This window comes from Pseudophryne corroboree, chromosome 3 (genome assembly GCF_028390025.1).
Source record: "Pseudophryne corroboree isolate aPseCor3 chromosome 3, aPseCor3.hap2, whole genome shotgun sequence".
Taxonomy (NCBI): Eukaryota; Metazoa; Chordata; class Amphibia; order Anura; family Myobatrachidae; genus Pseudophryne; species Pseudophryne corroboree.
The window spans coordinates 283,334,934-283,359,585 of NC_086446.1; the positions used below are offsets into that span (position 1 = coordinate 283,334,934).

At 42.8% G+C, this 24,652-nt stretch overlaps 1 protein-coding gene across 4 annotated transcripts in view; it reads left to right on the forward strand.

Moving 5' to 3' along the window:
* Positions 1-24,652, forward strand: part of MYT1 (myelin transcription factor 1) — an 81,372-nt gene that overhangs the window by 50,905 nt on the left and 5,815 nt on the right. For 2 of the 4 annotated variants that reach the window (XM_063959214.1, XM_063959215.1), the window contains exons 11-21: positions 965-1,179; positions 4,214-4,419; positions 5,384-5,653; positions 6,595-6,749; positions 7,513-7,614; positions 9,792-9,854; positions 9,979-10,047; positions 10,818-10,880; positions 12,578-12,661; positions 23,647-23,868; positions 24,545-24,636. In XM_063959214.1, coding sequence (XP_063815284.1) covers positions 965-1,179; positions 4,214-4,419; positions 5,384-5,653; positions 6,595-6,749; positions 7,513-7,614; positions 9,792-9,854; positions 9,979-10,047; positions 10,818-10,880; positions 12,578-12,661; positions 23,647-23,868; positions 24,545-24,636 — 1,541 coding nt within the window. The remainder of the gene's footprint in view (positions 1-964; positions 1,180-4,213; positions 4,420-5,383; positions 5,654-6,594; positions 6,750-7,512; positions 7,615-9,791; positions 9,855-9,978; positions 10,048-10,817; positions 10,881-12,577; positions 12,662-23,646; positions 23,869-24,544; positions 24,637-24,652) is intronic. The other 2 variants (XM_063959216.1, XM_063959217.1) reach the window with 2 other exon arrangements.

A 24,652-nucleotide genomic window follows, 5' to 3' on the forward strand; every position in this document is an offset into this window, starting at 1 on the left:
GGTGGCTGGAGGGGGGGACCCATTGATTTAAGGGGTTCCAACTCCTCCAAGGTACCCTGGCCAGGGGTGACTAGTTGGGTATGTAATGCCAGGGCCGCAGGGACCAATATAAAAGTGTCCCCCGGCTGTGGCATTATGTACCTGGCTAGTGGAGCCCGGTGATGGTTTCAAAAATACGGGGGACCCCTACACTTTTTATCCCCCGTATTTTTTGAACCAGGACCAGGCGCAGAGCCCGGTGCTGGTTTATGAAATATGGCGGAACCCCGGTCATTTTTTTCCACATATTTTGTGAACCAGGACTGGCTCAAAGAGCCCGAGGCTGGTTTTGCTTAGTGGGGGGGACCCCACGCATATTTGTCCAGCAAATTTAACACAATCCAACCCCTTCCCACTGATAAACATGCACGGATCTCATGGATCCGTGCATGCCTATCAGAACACGGTAAAAAAAAGCAGGACTGTTATATTTTAGCTTTTTTTTACGAATTGTATTTTTTCACGGCAGTGTTTGGCTATTGCCGGCAGTGTTTGTGAATTACACTTTTTAGTAAATTACCGAGTTCTACCAAATAACAGGCGTATTTGACCGATGGTGTATTCATTTGTAATTTTTTTCTTTGACTTCCAAAAAAATACGAATGCCCTCATCACTGCCGAGATTTGAGTTTAGTAAATTCCCGAGATGACACTTTGAAGAAAAAACACCATCTCGGTCAAAATCGGGAGCTTAGTAAATATACCCCCAGGTCTGAATTAGGCCCATTATTTGTTGTGCAAAGCCCGTAGCAGCCATGCACATGTTAATTTGAATGTTTTAGAGAGACAGAAATATAACAGCTAGATTGTGATTGGCTCTTCCCTAGTTGTGGGGATTGTCTTTGAGAGCCACTGGTTGAATGATTGTATGGAAAGCATTTTATAGATATCTTGATACAACCTGTATGTTCTTCACATATGACAGGCCCATGTGCTTTGTAAAGCAGCTGGAGATTCCACAGTATGGCAGCTATAGACCCAACATGGTTCCTGCAACGCCAAGAGCCAATTTAGCCAAGGAACTGGAGAAGTACTCCAAGGTTACCTTTGATTATGCAAGTTTTGATGCTCAGGTTTTCGGCAAACGCTTGCTTGCCCCAAAGATTCAGACAAGCGAAACCTCACCCAAAGCCTTTAAATGTAAGTATGAGCCACCACCTTTCATCATGAGACCTAGATACTGTATATGGACAACATGGTTGTAATTAATGGCGATAATGAATTAAGTTAGCTTGATTTAAGTTATAATAGATCCAACACCTTGTTGTGCTATAAAAACACCCATAGGGGTCATATTTATCAATGGGCCTGATTCAGAGCTGTACGTAAACCTAAAGGTTTATGTACCTCTCCGATGTTTGTGGGACTGTGTATGCGCATGATTCATTCTGTGCATGTGCAGGATGAGTTCTGTGAGATCACATGCAGTGCCCCCAAACCCCGGGGCATGCTACAGCCGTTTAGGGGCAGGGCTGCCCAAATTTCGAAAATGGGCGCGTGTCGGCACCTTTTTCTGGGAGTGGTGAGGCCGCACAAGCTGCAGGAGGGAGCCACTCTGAGTAAACTTAGGCTTGCTCAGATGGTCTATGCCAGTCGTGATTGTGACCTGCTGCTGTATCTTTCCGATCTGAGATGTAGGCAGGATGCATATCTTTCCTTCAGACACCTTCTGCAGACATTAGCAAATTTTTGCCACAGCAGCTGCGTCCGATTACATCCATCTCTGAATTAGGCCTAATATGTGGTGATAAGCATGATCTTCTTATTGCAGCCTAGCATGTTGCTTAGCCATGCATGACTAGAATATATGTATATATATATATATATGAAGGGGATGTGGTTATGTGACCGGCGCCACAATACTGATGCCGGGATCCCGAAGCCTGAATAGCTCGTCGTTCGACCAACAGATATAACATGTGCAGAGAGTGTTAGATTTGGGGGGGGGGGGGAAGTTATTTTGACTATTCCCACTGGTGGGTGTCCACGACACCCCTAGAATGGGAATATAACCTGTGGCGAGTGCAGCGATCCTCCGCACCCGCTGAGTGGCAAGCAGAGCGAGCCTGCAAAGGGCTTTGTTGTGCTCACCCTCCCCCATCAGCCATCCAACAGCCGGGATCCCGGCGTCGGTATGGTGACCGGCAGTCTCCTTACCGCCGGTCACCCGAACCCATTCCATATGAAGAGTGTTGTGGTGAAACATTTTTTGTATGCAGCAAATCTTATGGCTGTGTTATTACTTGTAGTAACTTGTTGATGTATAGGGCAAAGGTGGGCATAGGTAGTTCCGCCCTTAGATGAATATTCCTCATAGTCCAGAGTGTACAATAAATGAACTGTCTATATAACAAACTACACAGGAAACAATCCTTATTTGGGTAAAACAGGTCTGCACCTTTAGGAAAATTTTATAGTTTTTGGTTGTATCTGAATTATTTTAACTTTTAATTAAAAAAACAGCACTGCTTGGATGATATAATGGCTTTAGTGAAATAATAGACTGGAGTGAAGCCAGTTAGATAAAGTTATGCATTTAGTAAATGTTGTAGGTGAGCATGAAGATATTAGTAAACCAAAGTCATCTGCAGGTCCAAAGACTCCCTTTAGGATAGAGCTGGGGGTGACAGTACAATCTGCATATATAATCTGTGTCTAGACCATTATAAAGCATATAAGAAGGTTTTGCAAAACTGTTTGCAGATCTCAGTAGCCTCAAGAGTGCTTTCTCCTCCATAACAAATCCATCTTTCCGAGATCTATGTGTAATCCTGACACAGCTGCTGGCTCAGTAAAATGCATTCATGCTTCATAGACAGGTCTGGTTATTTGTAGCACAATTTGACACACTCCTTTTTGCTGAGCTGAAACACACACAGCACAGAATGATGACGTTGGCCATGGGCCAAATGTGGCAGTGCCACTGACAGGCCGGGTTAGGACTGATGGGAAAGTCATTTGTTTCTCAGCAAATATATTTCTCTTGCTGAATAAGTTCGCCTTATTTGCAGTATTAGAGGAGCATTTCTCCAGGTAATTGTACTGACAAAATAAATTCCTGCAAAATAGCCAGGACAGACCATCCCAACACTCCTATTCTCATACTAATTCACTGATTGAAAATCCATCTGAGCTGAAAAGAGTTATTAAATGAAAAACTTAATCAAGGAGGCAGAGGCAAATTGAAGATGACACCTCCCATGGTTTAAATTTCCCAGAGGGGTCAGTATACACTAGATATGCGGTAGCTGAGGTAGCCTAGAACGGAATTCATTAGGTAGTTGTATAAGTTGCTGGTGATTAGATATTGTTATATTCAGTACACTGTATATTAACTCAAAATGCACTGTAAAATGGGTATACGTTTAAGTTGCCGGCTGTCGGGATCCTGGCAAAATGAAATGGCATTTCACAATTTTTTTTAAAGTACAGGTTTTCATTAAATAACTAATAATATTTGAATAGATAATATTGTAAAGTGTGTTATCTGCAAAATATGTCATTTAATCTTTATTGAAATGTGGAGCTAAAGTGAACATTGACAGCAGGACCTTTATATGGGTAAGGAGCAAAAAAGCTCTTATTTCTGTGATTGGTGGTACTTGTTATACTGTTAGTCAATAGAAGAATTATTCCTTTTACAATTTATTGTGAGTGCAAGCCAGTAACTGGTAAATAAAAATGCCCCATGTCAGCTCAGGCTATGCCACCTAGATAATAGATATCCCAGTTTAGCCCATTCTTTCTTACCCAATAAGAATTTGAGAGCATTTCTAGATAAAACACTAATGACATTTCTGCCATCACAGATCAATTTGACCATAGAATAATCTGGTTACATTAAGGAGAATGGTTGCCGCCACCAAGATGAAATAACATCTATCCTGCTGTAGGAAATATGACAGCAGTTGCTGTAGGAAATATGACAGCAGTCATGTAATAAGTTGGTGTGGTTGAAACAAGCATTGCTGTAACCCATATCACCCAATTTTTTTTCCAACTGTGCTAGATAAATGATGGCTTTTTAATATGATGTTGGTTCCAATACATGTGTGCACATCACATATTTATGCTTAATGATTCCCCTCCTTACCCTCATTGTGTGTGCTGGTAGAAAGAATTAGTTTGCTAATATCTCATTGTGCCTACTTTGGGTTACCCTGTTCCTGTTTAGCTAAACCTTTTCCAAAGGCCTCGTCACCCAGTCACAGTCCATCCAGCAGTTATGTTAAAAGTACATCCTCGTCCTCGTCTGGCTTTGATTACACCCATGATGCAGAGGCTGCTCATATGGCAGCAACCGCCATTTTGAATCTTTCCACTAGATGCTGGGAGATGCCAGAGAATCTGAGTACAAAGCAGCAGGACCTGCCAAGCAAAGTGAGTATTACGTTACTGTTCCTAAGTGAGGGATTTATGAGTTCTGGGTATATTATTACGTCTGAGATTTTCCAGTAGACATATTAAAGCTTACAGTACAGATGTGTCCAAATACATCTAGCCTCCCTGCACGTTAAACAACCCTTCTAGTCGCACCAAACAGCCCGAGGGGGACGGAGTTGCACTGGACCTGTCAGCTCACGCCAGGCATCATGATCTCTCGCTATGTGGTGTATTGAGGCAAGATGTATGAGGACACATCTATAGCTGTTATGTGTAGCACAGCCTGATTAATATACATTTATTAATACACATATCCTTATTGAGAAGATGATGGAACAATACAGGTGTGCCTCAAATTAAATGTAACATGTTTTAGTTCTCTGTTGTCTATTCAGATTCCTGTTAAATGTGGTACTGTATACTTTTCTAGTGTTTTGGAGAGGAGGTCTTAGGAGCAAGTGCAGGGGGTGTTGTTATGTGATTTGCATCACCACTGTCCCACCCCCTTTTGCACAGTGGGGAAGTAGGGTGCTCTGCTCTCCATTGAGTTCGGAAGAACACCTCAAAATTCAGGAGTCTCATGAACATTCTGGGAGAGTAGGCAAGTTTGGTCTAGGTTACCAGTAGGGAATGCAGTAGGGAAAGTAGCATTTTCGTTGTTATGGCCTTTGATTACTGTAGAGCAGGCATTCCCAACCACGGTCCTCAAGGCACACCAACAGTGCAGGTTTTAGTGATATCCAGGCTTCAGCACAGACGGTTAAATCAAAATAACTGAGGTACTAATTAAGTCACCTGTGTTCAAGCCTGGATATCACTAAAACCAGGACTGTTAGTGTGCCTTGAGGACCGCGGTTGGGAAACCCTGCTGTAGAGGGTACATCCCTCTATCCTTCTTCTGCTGAAGAACATCTACTCTTGAAGATGTGGTTAAAAAAATTACCTTTGTCTGTGATTACAGTCTATGGACATTGAAGTAGATGAAAATGGCACATTGGACTTGAGTATGAACAAACATCGGAAACGGGAGAGCACATTCCCCAGCAGCAGCAGTTGCAGTAGTAGTCCTAGTATGAAATCTCCAGATCAATCCCAACGCCAAAACTGCACCAGTGCCACAAGTAGCACCATGACTTCACCCCAATCCAGCCAGACCTCTCGGCAAGATGATTGGGATGGGCCTATTGACTACACCAAACCAAATCGCCAACGAGAAGAGGAACATGAAGAAGTAGGTTGTGAGGGACACCTTGTGTGTTTCTAATGGACCATTTCACTAATCGGATACTTAAAGCACAATAGTTGCTGACGGAGTAAAGTTTATTGCAGCAAATAGTACTTCATGGCCAGTGGCAATGCATTCATCTGTGGCTGCTGATGTGAAGCACTAGGTTGGTAACCATGTAATGATGTAAGAACCTCCTGTCTCTACAAATTAGCCCTGGCTATGCCTAAAGGTTAAATGGATATTAAGGTTATTCAAAAAAGGATATTTGGAGCATTTGTGATCCTGTTGCTGCCATAAACTGAATCCCTTTTGAACTTTTTCAAGCCTTAGAGCGTGATTCAGACCTGATCGCTGGGCTGCTAAAATTGTTGTCCTGCGATCAGATAGTTGCCACCCAAGGGGAGTGTATATTCGCCATACAAGTGTGCGATCGCATGTGTACGCCGAGCTGCTAAAAATCCCTCAGTCAGCTCCAAATCCGTTCGCACCTCGCTCACCATTGAATGATTTTTTCAGTGTGTGCAGTCTGTGTGCAGCCCAGGACTTACTCCTACAGTGTGAAGAGAACAGGCTGATCGGGTCCGGTGCTGATGTCACACACCCTCCCTGAAAATGCTTGGGAATGCCTGTGTTTTCCCTGACACTCCCAGAAAACGGTCAGTTACCACCCACAAATGTCCTCTTCCTGTCATTCAGCATGCGAATGGCTGTGCGATTGAAATTTTCGCACCAGCCTGTCGCTGACCGGTGATGCCTATCGTTGTTTGCAGACGCGCGTGCGCATTGCAGTGCACATTTGCAGTTAATCATTGATCGCCTGCTGTTCAGGTCTGAATCATCCCCTTAATGCGCATGCTCATTATAACGCACCTTGCTGTAGATCTGAAAATCAATTAAGAAAAATATCTGACATTCCTAAATTTAATCTACATATTTCTTTGAAGTCCGAACCTGCTGGAGCCTCTTTTGCTTCATCAGAAGCTGATGACCAGGAGATGCAGGAGGAGAACTTTGAAGAGCGTAAATACCCTGGCGATGTCACACTAAGCAATTTCAAACTGAAATTTCTTTCCAAGGACAGCAAGAAAGAGCTGCTGACGTAAGTAAAGTGCAACATATCTTGAATTATTTATGCATGCGAGACACACTAGCTTAGTCGGAGAAGCAGACACATGAATACTGATTTGGCAAGTAGGGAAGTTTGTGAAACTGTTTATAAGGGCCCATAACATACTCTTGTTGGGAGGGCAGGTAAGTGGGTCTACTGGCAACATTGGCGTTCCATTCATTATCTAAGGTGCTCTTGTTTAACACCAGTTAATAAAAGAGGATTTTAGGAAACACCTAGGGGCATAAAGATATTTTATGAAGTGTTACAGTAAAATTATATGCCATCACTGGGGTTACAATATAATGTTTTGTGATTCTGAAAACACACATGTGCTCTAGGCTAAAAAAAATTATATTCTGAAGCACAGGGCAATTTAGTTTGGTTTGTCCGTTTCTTTTTCCCTTAAAACATGTAAAAGGTCCCCATTTTGCCCAGACGTACCCCTACATTAAAATTTAGCCATCTCCTACACACTGTGGAGGCAACTATTTTGTATGCTGAATCAATATCCATTAGAACGCAGCCCAATTCACTAGGAAGTGAAACTAATGATATCGGGTATGGCATGCCTTATACCTTAGTACAGCCTCGGCAGTGTAACTATTTCCGAGTGAACTAATTGGATCTATTCTCATAAACCCTGATTTAGCCTACAAAATATCTTCCTCCCATTTGTACAGGCGATGTGTATACTTTAAGTCTGGCAGAACATGGCTTTCCCGTTGGACTTACTTGAAAAATATTTTCCTAGATATTTTGCTGCACAACGGGATATTCGGCCAGTACGTGATGGGGGGTGCGCAAGTCCAAAAGGGGGCGATGGAGGAAAAAAAGCAGGAACCCTCCTGAATGAGTAAGTTCTGCACAAAACCTTAATTTAGAACACAACTACATAGAAATGTGAGTGATGTATCTTTACAGCAAGAGGACAAGTGATATTGGAAGGTTATGCAATGCAAATTTTGATATTTGTGGAATGAAACATTTGGCCATTATGATCCAGTCCTGTAGTGGTTGGCTACACTTGGTGTGTCGATACACACTCCGAAAAATGTATGCATTGCAATATTTCATGAAAATTGGATTTACTAGACGTCAGTGAATTTCATGTCTATTCAAACATTCCTTAAAAGGATCTGGTAACATCAGTGATGAAGTAGCGAAAAAAGAAAAATGTCAAAAAATGTATAATATTTATATAGGATTATCTCCTTTAAAAACTATAAACATTCTCCAGGCCCTAGACATACTGTAGTCCTTTTTGGGGCCAAATGTTTAAGTTCCCCTTTCCAGTCTTATAGGCCCTACACACTTGGCGATATTCTGAAAGATATGAACGATCTCGTTCATAAATGAACGAGAACTCGTTCATATCTTTCAGTGTGGAGACTTAAGCGATGAACGATGCGCGTCCCCGCGCTCGTTCATCGCTGGTCTCCCGTCGGCTGTGCATGCAGGCCAATATGGACGATCTCGTCCATATTTGCCTGCACTTCAATGTAGCCGGGTGACGGGGGGAGTGAAGAAACTTCACTCCCCCCGTCACTGCCCCCCCGCCGCCGGGTTGCTCGTCGGCCGTATCGGCCGTCGGGCACCTCGGCGGTGCATCGCCGAGTGTATAGGGCCCCTTAACCATGACCTCCTGTCTTTATTCTGGAATGTATAAATTTCACTGTGATCAGATTACACAAACAACATGCTAATCGTTCCCCAGCATTATTACATATTAGATTAGTTTTTGTCCTAGGAACTAGATATTTTCCGAAACTGACTGGTGGATTTTCTGAGTCTGCAATGCTTCATCTTCTACCTGCATCTTCATCTTCTACCTGCATCAATTAGCCTGAAAATACTCTACAGTATATCTGGATGAGAGCCTGCAGATTTAGAATAGTATGAATGAAAGCACATGTTTGGAAGTAGACATTTCAGAAAGTTACTTGCCTGCAACAAAGAATTGTAGACAAGGGTCTTTTATGTTAGAAATCCAAGAAACCTTGTAGACAAGAGAGTCTTTTATGTTAGGAATCCAAGAAACCTTAGAAGTTTTTACTTGTGGATATGGTCATTTGAGTTGTTATTTCTTGAACGCCACCTGCCTTGCCCTCCCCCCATGAGTAGATTGATACCTATTGCTTCTGTAGTTCCTGTCTTGTATTGCTCTACTGTAGGTCCCACAGGCTGGGCACTCAGTGTCTATTGTATTGCACTCGTACTGTCTTGTGTATGCACTTTTTTGTTCCTTGTTATTTGCATTGTGTTTTGGTGTGCATAGTGATCAGTGCATTGAATTTATGTGGTTATTAAGTATTAAATTACTGCTAGTGATGGTTGTCATGGCATTCAAAGAGTCACATGGTGTTTGAATTTTTATTGGCAATAAGTCTTATAAAATGTTGTAGGCAGGACAGCAACAAAGCAAACGTAGCAAGTGTTAGAGCGCAGCATTATGCCTTCCATGTTTATTGGAGCAATTAATTCACCACTTTACAGTTCCTATAAAATAATCCCTGGATAGCTGTTTTGCCTGGATAAAAGCTTTTGACAATTTTAGTTGAAACCGAAGAAACGGAGATTGCTCCAGGCTGCTTGTGTTGACCCATTCAATGAATTTTGGAGAAAATCTACATTTCTTTGCAAACACCATGATTTTGTGTGCCACAAAGTCAGTGATGTAACCTGATAGAAATAACATGCATGTTAATGATCATATTCCAGTATCCCAGCACGTGTACTGTGCTTATTGCGACGTGAGTCAACACTATAGACAAGTATGAAAAATGGTGCCCAAGTATCAAGGTTCCAAACTGTATCAGAAATATTACAGTTAAAATCATACTAGGCTCCATGGATTACCATTTGCTTATTTCACCTAATTTTGCACAGCCCAACAGTTCCTATGTCACATGACGTCCAGCACACAGTTGATTGGAAGCTCCCACAGATGTTTTGTTGGGGTTTCCAACAGTTTTTGGGGCTTTTGTTTTATTCTTGCGCTTTATGTTAAAATACAGTCTTCTCTCCATACAGCTGTCCTACCCCAGGATGTGACGGAAGCGGACACATTACTGGAAATTATGCCTCTCACCGCAGGTTAGACATCTCTTGACCGCTCCTTTCCGCTCTGGCTTGCAGGCTGTTTAGTACTATCCCGCACTCCTCTTTTTTTTATTTTTTTTATTTTGGCTTATCCAGATTTCTATCTGTTCTCTTTCAGCCTTTCTGGTTGTCCTCTTGCTGACAAGAGTCTCAGAAACCTCATGGCTGCCCACTCTGCTGATCTCAAGTATGTTTGCGCTGAGCTGAACTGCTGCTCTTACTTCTGCCTTTCCACTTAACCCTCTCTTCTGCCCCTCCTGCTTGTCAAAATCTGCTGAGACTGACCCAATGAACTGATTCGATTTCCAAAACTAAAAGAGCCATGTGAAAAATGATACATATCGGCTCCAAACTTCTGTCAATTGAGCTCTGAGCAGATTTTGTCTCAGTTTATCCAGAGCTAATCTCTGCACCTTGCACGTTTTGCTTTCTTACTTTGCTGCAAATAAAATGTCAGATACAAATATATCAGTCCTTAAACGGTCTCTGCTCCTGATGGAGGTAGTGCTAGGGTGATATTGAGCATGATTGGCATTCAAGGTACAGATAATGGAAGAACTCATTTTGTGGAGCATTACTCAGCCTAGCAATTTACTAGGCGCTAGTGACATCACTGAGGTACACTGAAGTATGAAGCCCAGTGGTGGTGTCATTAGTTCACCATGAATCGATAGTCTGCATTCTCCTGGATATTCAACCCTTTGTTGTGTGTAGCCAACGGACACTCTACAACAGCCCTGAACAGTGTAATCAATAGAATATGAATCTAATGCCAGTAAAATTAGTTTCAGCTTCAAATCGAGTCCTTGAGAGACTATTACGCACAAATAGTAAGAATAATACACCTGTCCATTTTATTACATGTATAACAATCTTTTCTTAAAATTGAAATGAAGAAAGTACATCTGGTTTTCCCACCTCTTCTCTGACTTTCATCATTTGTTTCATTTTCTCCAGGTGCCCCACTCCTGGATGCGATGGCTCCGGACACATTACAGGAAATTATGCATCTCATCGGAGGTAAGCTCCTCTGGGAAGTCATTATCTTCTTTGTATAAGCCACAGTATGTTCCTAGGCCCTCTTCCTGATTTAAGTAACAAAATCCCTTGGGACGAGGTCTTTCCATGACTTGCATCATGTTCCTCATCGTTTGCTGGTTATCTTATATATGCAGGAGTGGCTGTTGCTGAAAAAAGTTTATAAGTAGGAATGTTACCAAAATTATGTATATTAACTTATATTAATTATGTAATTAACTAGTAATGGTAAGTTAATACTGTGCACAATTAAGTACCAGTTTCTTGAAACACAGAGGTTGATGCTAGGAGGGCATTTCCGGGTATACTAGAGCAATGCAGATTAAAGGTGAGCAACCTTTAGCTCTATAGCCCCTTCTAGCTCAACAGCAGTAGAAGAGCTACAGGTTTCCTATAGTCTAAAGTATAAGTCACCAGACATTCTCTAACTACATAGAGCACACTTAGCGCAAGACCTCTGTGCCACATATCTTTGTTATTATCTATAGATTTGTTAAAACAATTATTTTAATACTAATTAGTGATTATGGGTCCCTTTTTTTTTAGCAATGCTGTGTTCTTTTACAAGATTATTATTATTATTATTATTATTATTAATCTTTAAAACTATATGATACGGAAGATAAATATGGCTCTACCTAAGGGCCACCGCCCCTTTGGATTCATAAACTAATCCCAAGTGCCCATGATTTATTTAACATTATTGCCTCTTAGCACCCTCTAGGTAAAGGACCGGCCAGTTTAGCACACCCAATGACATAATTTTAGTATTAGAAGAAGTTGAAGAACAACTACAACTAATATATTATATGGAATTTAAAAAAAACATAATTAAAAGAACTTTTGGACTGCTTTCCTTATGTATTACAACTCCTTCTATATAGTTAATTGGCAGTTGAATTAGACCATTGCATCTAACAACATAGATATATGTATGTAGTGAATACATTCTCTGTGTTGGCATGGTGCCACAGCCAATCCAGTGACGTGTCACTTACACTGCACTCACCCGTCTGGGCTGTTTTAATGTTTAAAATGGGTTCATTTTGATTTTTGTGAAGGGAGATGGGAAGAAATGAACTAAATACTGTGCACAGCTACTGCAAGATGCTTGAATTAATATATGCTACATTCGGATAAACATATGTAGATTTGGGAGCTACTGTAGTCACCTGAAATGTATGTCCATGTCATATTATGCCCCACGACGTCTCTAACAGTCCAATCAGGAGATCCAAGGGGGTCAAACTCCTAGAAGCTCGCTCCCTAATGGGGAGTTTGAAACAAGCCTAACCTGAGCAGTAGGAGAGCGTCTCCTCCTTGTACCGTTACAGACATGGTGTAGCTGCTGGAATGGCAAAGCGTAAGTGACATTTTGTTACTTTACAAATGTGACATGAGTCCACCCAGTTTAGATTTTGGTGGCAATATTCTTTAGGAGTTCTTTGAATTTATCATATTACTATGAACAGCATTATTCTCATCTTTACTGTGATGTAAAAAGCGTTCTGTATAATTGCCCCAGGGACTCAGCGGTGCCTAATTCACTGAGCTCATTCTGTAGTATGTTCTCAATATAGCTTCACTGAGGCCATTCAGGTGAACAGTCTGGGAATAGGATGCACTGTATCTGAGCAGAGCATATGGCAATAATTACATCCTCCTCTCTGAATTTATAGCTTGTCAGGCTGTCCTCGTGCCAAGAAAAGCGGAATGAAAGTTACACCCACTAAAGATGACAAGGACGACCCGGAGCTAATGAAGTGAGTAGAACCTGAGAGTCTTGTGAGAACGAAAGCTTGTCGTGTTATTTACAGTAAATAATAAATACATGAGAAAACTGACGATTGAAACAAATTAAACCTGACAAAATATGGTTTGTATATGAAAACATGTAGAAGGATTAGAACTTTAAAGTGCCCTTAACTGCATGCAGGATTCCTCTGTGTAGTATAGATATATACATTTATATATTTTGTCACAGCTAAGATGAATTCACTTTTTATTACAGTACAGCAGTGTTCCCTACCACAGTCTCCAAGGCACACTAACTCCTGGCTTACAGTCATTAACAGGCAACCAGTTCATTTGCAGGAAGCCTATTACATCAGGGAGACACACAGTGAAGGCAGCCATATTGGAGCCTGAAGCACTAGTCCCTACTAGCTAATATGCCCATTCAGAAAATTGGAACAATTTAGTTTGGTTTTCACTTTTAATGCTTTAAATCCCACACGGCTCAACGTAGCACATCATACAACTGTATGAACTTGGAATATTTTGGTCAAATGGCAGCGTGAGGGCTGGTGTTTTGGGTAACACAGGTCTTGCTGGAATATGTTTCACTTTATGGAACATTATACTGTACATATTATTATGTTATGGAAAGTGATTTTTGTTTTGTATGAATCTTCTTACTGCGCAGAAATTTTTTTACTGCTGCAATCCAGGGATACTTAGTTGCAGGCAATTTATTTGTGGTTAATTGTGTCTGACGAGGCTGTTTTATTGAAATTCATATAATTTCTTAATTGGCCTCTATAACGCAACTCATGTTGCAGATATCTGTAACAATATCAGATGGTTTGGGCAAAACAGAATTTTATGTAGGCTAAATGGTGCCCTTTGGAGTGGAACCATATTACTGGTCGCTCCTTTGGTGTACATGATCTCTGTCACACATTTTACCAACAGTGCTTCTGGTGATTACACTAGCAGTGTAACCCCTTACATGACTGCACAAGCAGGGTCAGCCCTCACATGACTACATGGCCAGTGTCTGCCCTCAAATGACCACTCAAGCAGTGTCTTCCTCCACATGATTACACTAGAAACATTTACACCAATATGTTTGCACTGGCAGTGTCAACTCCATGATTACCCCAGCAGTGTCAGATATCAAACAGTTACTCAGCCCTTACATGATTATACAAAATAAACCTGTTCTACCTCATGATTACACCAGCAGTGTCCTCCTATCAACAGCAATGTCTGCCCCAATATGGTTGTACCAGCAGTGCCCAATAATGTTTAGCATATAAGTGCCGCTATATTTATTAGACTAGCAGGGTGGTCTGGTAGTATTTGTTATAAACTCAGCCAGTCCCACAGAGATAACAGTGATTTCCAGTAGCGGCTGGATACAGCTCAGAGGATATTAGAGGAGGTTGCTTTGTAGAATGTCATTATGAAACCACATAATCACTTAGGCCAGTCTTAGAAGTCAGTACAACTGCTTCTTCTTGTATTGCTGAGCCACCAGCTTACCATTACAGAATGCCAGTGTCGTTGTCACCTTATTCCAGTCTCCTTTATCCCTTGGGCCCTAGATGAGATTTAGTTTGCTTTGTTGATAACTAAGGACTTAGGGGCCCATTTATCAATGAGCTTTAGCTAATTGCGTTTGATAAATGGTGCTCCAGCCAATCAGCTTCCAGTTGTCATCAACACATGACAGCTGGGAGCTGATTGGCAGGAGCAGCATTTATCATACGCAAGTTTTAAATAACTAAAAATGGGTACACACTAGACAATATATCGTACGATCCGGCAGATATAAATACTAACAAGAGTATTTTTTTCCAAGGAGAGATTCCTGGGCTGAGTTCACGTACAGTGGTATATACCATATCCTATATTCAAAACAGACAAAAGCTGTGCTTGGAAGTAGTGATGAGCGGGTTCGGTTCCTCGGAAACCGAACCCCCCCCGAACTTCACCCATTTTACACGGGTCCAAGGCATACTCGGATTCTCCCGTATGGCTCGGTTAACCCGAGCACGCCCGAACGTTATCATCCCGCTGTCGGATTCTCGTGAGATTCGGATTCTATATAAGCAGCCGTGCGTCACCGCCATTTTCACTCGTGCATTGGAAATGTTAGGGAGAGGACGTGGCTGGCGTCCTCTCCATTTATTAATGTTGATGCAAATATTTGTGCTTATTGCTTAATTGTGGGGACTGGAGAGCAGCTGTATTATATAGGAGGAGTACAGTGCAGAGTTTTGCTGACAGTGACCACCAGTATACGTTGTCTGCCTGAAAAACACTCCATATCTGTGCTCAGTGTGCTGAATATATCTGTGCTCACACTGCTTAATTGTGGGGACTGGGGAGCAGCAGTATTATATAGGAGGAGTACAGTGCAGAGTTTTGCTGATAGTGACCACCAGTATACGTTGTCTGCCTGAAAAACACTCCATATCTGTGCTCAGTGTGCTGCATATATCTGTGCTCACACTGCTTTATTGTGGGGACTGGGGACCACCAGTATATTATATAGGAGGAGTACAGTGCAGAGTTTTGCTGACAGTGACCACCAGTATACGTTGTCTGCCTGAAAAACACTCCATATCTGTGCTCAGTGTGCTGCATATATCTGTGCTCACACTGCTTTATTGTGGGGACTGGGGACCACCAGTATATTATATAGGAGGAGTACAGTGCAGAGTTTTGCTGACCAGTGACCACCAGTATACATTGTCTGCCTGAAAAACACTCCATATCTGTGCTCAGTGTGCTACATATATCTGTGCTCACACTGCTTAATTGTGGGGACTGGGGAGCAGCTGTATTATATAGGAGGAGTACAGTGCAGAGTTTTGCTGACAGTGACCACCAGTATACGTTGTCTGCCTGAAAAACACTCCATATCTGTGCTCAGTGTGCTGCATATATCTGTGCTCACACTGCTTTATTGTGGGGACTGGGGACCACCAGTATATTATATAGGAGGAGTACAGTGCAGAGTTTTGCTGACCAGTGACCACCAGTATACATTGTCTGCCTGAAAAACACTCCATATCTGTGCTCAGTGTGCTACATATATCTGTGCTCACACTGCTTAATTGTGGGGACTGGGGAGCAGCTGTATTATATAGGAGGAGTACAGTGCAGAGTTTTGCTGACAGTGACCACCAGTATACGTTGTCTGCCTGAAAAACACTCCATATCTGTGCTCAGTGTGCTGCATATATCTGTGCTCACACTGCTTTATTGTGGGGACTGGGGACCACCAGTATATTATATAGGAGGAGTACAGTGCAGAGTTTTGCTGACCAGTGACCACCAGTATACATTGTCTGCCTGAAAAACACTCCATATCTGTGCTCAGTGTGCTGCATATATCTGTGCTCACACTGCTTTATTGTGGGTACCGGGGACCACCAGTATATTATATAGGAGGAGTACAGAGCAGAGTTTTGCTGACCAGTGACCACCAGTATACGTTGTCTGCCTGAAAAACATTCCATATCTGTGCTCAGTGTGCTGCATATATCTGTGCTCACACTGCTTTATTGTGGGGACTGGGGACCAGCAGTATTATATAGCAGGAGTACAGTGCAGAGTTTTGCTGACAGTGACCACCAGTATATATAGCAGTACGGTACGGAAGGCCACTGCTCTACCTACCTCTGTGTCGTCAAGTATACTATATATCTAGATTCTATACCTGTGGTGCATTTTAGTTTTGCAGTTTGCTGACAGTGACCACCAGTATATATAGCAGTACGGTACGGAAGGCCACTGCTCTACCTACCTCTGTGTCGTCAAGTATACTATCCATCTAGATTCTATACCTGTGGTGCATTTTAGTTTTGCAGTTTGCTGACAGTGACCACCAGTATATATAGCAGTACGGTACGGAAGGCCACTGCTCTACCTACCTCTGTGTCGTCAAGTATACTATCCATCTAGATTCTATACCTGTGGTGCATTTTAGTTTTGCAGTTTGTTGACAGTGACCACCAGTATATATAGCAGTATGGTACGGAAGGCCACTGCTCTACCTACCTCTGTGTCGTCAAGTATACTATCAAGCCATACATGTGGTGCATTTCAGTTGTGCGCAGTATATATAGTAGTAGGCCATTGCTATTGATACTGGCATATAATTCCACACATTAAAAAATGGAGAACAAAAATGTGGAGGATAAAATAGGGAAAGATCAAGATCCACTTCCACCTCGTGCGGAAGCTGCTGCCACTAGTCATGGCCGAGACGATGAAATGCTATCAACGTCGTCTGCCAAGGCCGATGCCCAATGTCATAGTAGAGAGCATGTAAAATCCAAAAAACAAAAGTTCAGTAAAATGACCCAAAAATCAAAATTGAAAGCATCTGATGAGAAGGGTAAACTTGCCAATATGCCATTTACGACACGGAGTGGCAAGGAACGGCTGAGGCCCTGGCCTATGTTCATGGCTAGTGGTTCAGATTCACATGAGGATGGAAGCACTCATCCTCTCGCTAGAAAAATGAAAAGACTTAAGCTGGCAAAAGCACAGCAAAGAACTGTGCATTCTTCTAAATCACAAATCCCCAAGGAGAGTCCAATTGTTTCGGTTGCGATGCCTGACCTTCCCAACACTGGACGGGAAGAGCTTGCGCCTTCCACCATTTGCACGCCCCCTGCAAGTGCTGGAAGGAGCACCCACAGTCCAGTTCCTGATAGTCAAATTGAAGATGTCACTGTTGAAGTACACCAGGATGAGGATATGGGTGTTGCTGGCGCTGGGGAGGAAATTGACAAGGAGGATTCTGATGGTGATGTGGTTTGTTTAAGTCAGGCACCCGGGGAGACACCTGTTGTCCATGGGACGAATATGGCCATTGACATGCCTGGTCAAAATACTAAATAAATCACCTCTGCGGTGTGGAATTATTTCAACACAAATGCGGACAACAGGTGTCAAGCCGTGTGTTGCCTTTGTCAAGCTGTAATAAGTAGGGGTAAGGACGTTAACCACCTAGGAACATCCTCCCTTATACGTCACCTGGACCGCATTCATCAGAAGTCAGTGACAAGTTCAAAAACTTTGGATGACAGCGGAAGCAGTACACTGACCACTAAATCCCTTCCTCTTGTAACCAAGCTCCTGCAAACCACACCACCAACTCCCTCAGTGTCAATTTCCACCTTACACAGGAAAGCCAATAGTCCTGCAGGCCATGTCACTGGCAAGTATGACGAGTCCTCTCCTGCCTGGGATTCCTCCGGTGCATCCTTGAGTGTAACGCCTACTGCTGCTGGCGCTGCTGTTGTTGCTGCTGGGAGTCGATCGTCATCCCAGAGGGGAAGTCGGAAGACCACTTGTACTACTTCCAGTAAGCAATTGACTGTCCAACAGTCCTTTGTGAGGAAGATGAAATATCACAGCAGTCATCCTGCTGTAAAGCGGATAACTCAGGTCTTGTCAGCCTGGGTGGTGAGAAACGCGTGTCCGGTATCCACCGTTAATTCACAGGCAACTAGAGACTTGATTGAGGTACTGTGTCCCCGGTACCAAATACCATCTAGGTTTCATTTCTCTAGGCAGGCAATACCGAAAATATACACAGACGTCAGAAAAAGAGTCACCAGTGTCCTAAAAAATGCAGTTGTACCCAATGTCCACTTAACCGTGGACATGTGGACAAGTGGAGCAGGGCAGACTCAGGACTATATGACTGTGACAGCCCACTGGGTAGATGTATTGCCTCCCGCAGCAAGAACAGCAGCAGTAGCACCAGTAGCAGCATCTCGCAAACGCCAACTCGTTCCTAGGCAGGCTACGCTTTGTATCACCGCTTTCCAGAAGAGGCACACAGCTGACAACCTCTTACGGAAACTGAGGAACATCATCGCAGAATGGCTTACCCCAATTGGACTCTCCTGGGGATTTGTGACATCGGACAACGCCAGCAATATTGTGCGTGCATTACATCTGGGCAAATTCCAGCACGTCCCATGTTTTGCACATACATTGAATTTGGTGGTGCAGAATTATTTAAAAAACGACAGGGGCGTGCAAGAGATGCTGTCGGTGGCCCGAAGAATTGCGGGCCACTTTCGGCATTCAGCCGCCGCGTGCAGAAGACTGGAGCACCAGCAAACAGTCCTGAACCTGCCCTGCCATCATCTGAAGCAAGAGGTGGTAACAAGGTGGAATTCAACCCTCTATATGCTTCAGAGGATGGAGGAGCAACAAAAGGCCATTCAAGCCTATACATCTGCCCACGATATAGGCAAAGGAGGGGGAATGCACCTGACTCAAGCACAGTGGAGAATGATTTCAACGTTGTGCAAGGTTCTGCAACCCTTTGAACTTGCCACACGTGAAGTCAGTTCAGACACTGCCAGCCTGAGTCAGGTCATTCCCCTCATCAGGCTTTTGCAGAAGAAGCTGGAGAGATTGAAGGAGGAGCTAAAACAGAGCGATTCCGCTAGGCATGTGGGACTTGTGGATGGACCCCTTAATTCGCTTAACCAGGATTCACGGGTGGTCAATCTGTTGAAATCAGAGCACTACATTTTGGCCACCGTGCTCGATCCTAGATTTAAAACTTACGTTGTATCTCTCTTTCCAGCAGACACAAGTCTGCAGAGGTTCAAAGACCTGCTGGTGAGAAAATTGTCAAGTCAAGCAGAACGTGACCCGTCAACAGCTCCTCCTTCACATTCTCCCGCAACTGGGGGTGCGAGGAAAAGGCTAAGAATTCCGAGCCCACCCGCTGGCGGTGATGCAGAGCAGTCTGGAGCGAGTGCTGACATCTGGTCCGGACTGAAGGACCTGCCAACGATTACTGACATGTCGTCTACTGTCACTGCATATGATTCTCTCACCATTGAAAGAATGGTGGAGGATTATATGAGTGACCGCATCCAAGTAGGCACGTCAGACAGTCCGTAGGTATACTGGCAGGAAAAAGAGGCAATTTGGAGGCCCTTGCACAAACTGGCTTTATTCTACCTAAGTTGCCCTCCCTCAAATGTGGAGAAGATGATGTTCATCAAAATGAATTATAATCAATTCCTCCGTGGAGACATTCCCCAGCAGCAATTGCCTCCAGAAAGTACACAGGGATCTGAGATGGTGGATTCCAGTGGGGACGAATTAATAATCTGTGAGGAGGGGGATGTACACAGTGAAAGGGGTGAGGAATCGGAGGATGATGATGAGGTGAACATCTTGCCTCTGTAGAGCCAGTTTGTGCAAGGAGAAATTGATTGCTTCTTTTTTGGTGGGGGCCCAAACCAACCAGTCATTTCAGTCACAGTCGTGTGGCAGACCCTGTCGCTGAAATGATGGGTTCGTTAAAGTGTGCATGTCCTGTTTATACAACATAAGGGTGGGTGGGAGGGCCCAAGGACAATTCCATCTTGCTCCTCTTTTTTCTTTCATTTTTCTTTGCATCATGTGCTGTTTGGGGACAATTTTTTTGAAGTGCCATCCTGCCTGACACTGCAGTGCCACTCCTAGATGGGCCAGGTGTTTGTGTCGGTCACTTGAGTCACTGAGCTTAGTCACACAGCGACCTTGGTGCTCCTCTTTTTTTTCTTTGCATCATGTGCTGTTTGGGGACAATTTTTTTGAAGTGCCATCCTGCCTGACACTGCAGTGCCACTCCTAGATGGGCCAGGTGTTTGTGTCGGCCACTTGTGTCACTTAGCTTAGCCATCCAGCGACCTCGGTGCAAATTTTAGGACTAAAAATAATATTGTGAGGTGTTCAGAATAGACTGAAAATGAGTGGAAATTATGGTTATTGAGGTTAATAATACTATGGGATCAAAATGACCCCCAAATTCTATGAATTAAGCTGTTTTTGAGGGTTTTTTGTAAAAAAACACCCAAATCCAAAACACACCCGAATCCGACAAAAAAATTTCGGTGAGGTTTTGCCAAAACACGTCGGAATCCAAAACACGGCCGCGTAACCGAATCCAAAACCAAAACACAAAACCCGAAAAATTTCCGGTGCACATCACTACTTGGAAGTCCATAGAAGTTTTTGTAAACTTTATTTAGCATGGTGCATTGAACTTGCGCTGCATCCAGTTAAATCATAACTTATTCTGTGATGTTTTCTTTATTACTGGGGTAGTCACCATGAAAAGTATGTATATCTTCCAAGAACTGTGTATACCAGGGTGATTACAGGCAGAAATGAAAAATGAAATGCATTTAAATCTTAGCTTCCATCAGTGGTGAGTGGCAGTCACTATGGTGAAAGTGTTACGCAACAGCGACATATTTATAATCTCCCGTTGCTGCCAAGTGCATATTGTCGCTGGGTGGTAGGCAACCAGCCTTCTATCAATAGTTACCCCCAGCGGTTGGGCTAAGCATTCTGGAATAGAAGCTATTCTGTCGCTCCATCAGGGTATTAAAAGCTGCCTGGAACAAGGCTGAGCTCTGACACCACCCGTTGTGAGAAGAGCAATTCAGGATCCATTGCAGTGTTAATCATTCTTCAAATAAACGACGGCAGATGTTAAAGCAAATCCCTCTTTTTACAATTATCCAACAGCAAACAGGCAAGAACATGACAAGGAGCCTTTTTGCATCCACATCCATGTTCCTCTTAAGTTTATCTGAGAAAACCCTCAAAGGGGTTACCGCAGAGCAGACAGATGTTTGACACTGTTTATTACTTGCACAAAGATGTAATGAAAGTTATATTAACCACGTAAGGCTGGTAGCATAAGTGCCATTAAGGTGTGACTGTGAAAGCGGCCTCTGTCTCCAGAGGGTTTGGTAATTTTCTCCTCATCGTACAAACACACAGCTTTCTTATGACATTTTCCCAGATTCCTGCTGGCGAGGATATTAGTAGAAAATTGTGCTGCATTTACAGACAATTAAAATCAAGATCAGCATTTTTTTTTTCAGATTAACTTGATAAAAATGATTCAGTTTCTTTACTTCTGCTTCCGAAAGCACTTAAGGGGACATATTTATCATAATCTTCATATTTAATGCGAATGAGCTAAATATTTTTCCTGTAAATTTGCAACATGAAAATTGAGATTTTCACGCAAATTTACTATTTGTCTGGTTCCAGGAGACAGGCTCCGATAAGAGCTTGTTCTGGCGATGAGTTGAAAGCAGTGTGATAGTGTAGCGTTGTCTCAATGCTTCCTGGTTCGCGTACCCTGCGGTCACTGCACATGCGTGCCCCCGGGGGTTGACAGAGAGGGATCTGGAGGATCTCTCTCTAGAAGAATTTGCAAAAAAAAAGCTCATAAGCTACTGTAGGCTAACACCATCTGCTTCACATTCCGGAGCTTGGTAAATTTGATTCCATATCAGCTCCCATAGAAACCTATGTGGCTGCATTTGCAGATGGAAATGGATGGACCACGACAGATATCGGAGATATCTGGTGCGATCCCGCCATGGCACATATTGGCGATTCTTCATATCTGCAGGTCTCCCCCAAAATTAATATTCAATGATAAATATGTCCCTTAGTTTTCTAGCATAATAAATAAATAATACAAACTCATACTTCTAGCTGAGCAACTGACTTGAAGTGAGCTCACAAATCAGAGGTAACTCACGTGGTGCAAAACGGCCTGGCCACAGTGCAAATGCAGCATTGGGCCCACTGTGACTTTCAGTTTCCTCCAGTAAGATAATATTTCTGCCAGAGTGCTAAGCTTTGTGGAGAATAATATAAATTGCAGAGGGGTTGGTGCACAAAGCCAGAGCACTAGTCACAGTGCCCTTCATTTTGCAGAGCAGTGCAGAAGAAAATGTCATTTTGCAGAGCACAATTATCATCATGATTACAGTGATGCATTTCCAGGAGAGTTCCTTGCCGTCCATTCCCACTCTGTAAAGGACAATCTTTTACTTATAATTTGATCTACTGGATAATGTTCTTTAGTGAAGAAATGTACTTCCAGATGTACTACATAGGAGACAGACACAATCCAGATCACTACAAAGCACCGGGGCTCTCCCCAATCCTTCTGTGCATTTGGGACAATAGTAATAACAAGATTTCATTTCCTGGAGTGGCAACTTTACCATTCCAGTGTTTCAGATATAATTAACCATCTTAAAGGGCCCTGTGCTCTACACCAAAAAAGGTTAAAACAGTGGTTCTCCAGCTGTCTGCCGTGGCTCCCTGGCGGGCCTCAGGACACCTGCAGGGGTGTCTTGGATTGGTGGTGCAGGACTAATTCAGACTATTTATGGTCACTGTAATAGGCAAAACTAGTCATGGTGCCTGTCAATCATAAAATATGTGGGCAAACAGAAACAAATCTTGTCCCTCACCACATAACTGAACCTAAAGATGACATACTGTATAACACAATTTACTGCATTTAATTTTTATTTCTAAACTTCTCCGTAAGAAACTTTTGGCCTAGGGATGCTGTGATTCAAAAAAGTTTAGGAACCACTGGGTTAAAACAAAAGAAAGCAAAACTTGTTGTTAAAATGAAAAAATAATATAATCCCCTTTATATGACCCATCCACACACTACTGCAGATTACTAGAAAATAAGTGAAGAGACCAATGACTCCCTTTGCACAGCCATTGTTCTCTGTACTGGCATGCTGCATTCAGAGGTAAACCACATTTCTGGGAACGCTCCAAGCAATCTAATAAAAAAGCTTTAATGCAAACAAACGTGACTCATGTAATGTGTTTATGCCCCCTCAGAGATAGATAGATAGATAGATAGATAGATAGATAGATAGATAGATAGATAGATAGATAGATAGATAGATAGATAGTCTATCAAGGTGCACTGTGCAAATCTAAGGTGAAGTGCATTTTGGGAACTTTCATTTTTTATGGAGGAAACCATTTGGTGGGCCAAACCAATATTCAGTTTCTCAATTCAAAAAGCTTGTGTTCTCACTTCTCAGCCATGCTCAGCTTACACTTTGGTTGTAAATGCATGTGTTTAATATGTGACCTATTCATGACTATATTTGTATCAAAACATTTTCCACTGTCTACTCAGGTGCCCAGTGCCAGGTTGTGATGGACTCGGCCATATCAGTGGTAAATACGCCTCTCACCGCAGTGCATCTGGATGCCCATTGGCTGCTCGTAGACAGAAAGAAGGCACTCTCAATGGATCTGCATTCTCCTGGAAATCTCTTAAGAATGAGGGTCCCACATGCCCCACACCTGGTTGCGATGGATCAGGTCATGCCAATGGGAGTTTCTTAACTCACAGGAGGTAAAAGCAAATGACTTCAAGAGTTCTAACTTTGTATGTTTTATGGAAAAGTGGTTAAAGAATGAACCATCTTGTGCTAATACAAGGCCATGTGATCCACTCACAGAAATCAGTATGTGTACCAGTTCTCTTGCAAACCTGCTTTGAAAACCTGTGTATACCTCTGTCCGGGATCCGGTGTTTAGGTCGTCAGTAAGTAGGTCGACATTGTGTAGGTCGACCACTATTGGTTGACAATAAGTAGGTCGACATGGTTTCTAGGTCGACAGGGACTCTAGGTCAATATGTTCTAGGTCAACATGACAAAAGGTCGACATGAGTTTTTAACTTTTTTTCGTTTGTTTTTAATTTTTTACGATCCACGTGGACAACAATTGGGAATGGTAAGCATGGCGAGCAAAGCACTAATTGGGGTACCCTGTCACTGTATGGAGAAAACAACACCAAAAAAAGTAAAAAAAACCTCATGTCTACCATTTCTCATGTCGACCTAGTACATGTCGACCTAGAGTCCCTGTCGACCTACTTACTGTCGACCAATAGTGGTCGACCTAGACACTGTCGACCAAGTCTAATCTACCACACCCACCTCTGTCCTAAATTATGGCAGCAGTTGGTACTCTGTATAATCTGGCTATCCAGAACGCTACTGAAATCTCTTTTCTTGTTTTTACAGTTTGTCAGGTTGTCCGCGTGCCTCTTTTGCTGGGAAAAAGGGAAAACTCTCAGGAGATGAGCTTCTTGGGACAAAATTCAAAACCAGCGATGGTAAGTTAAAAAATGG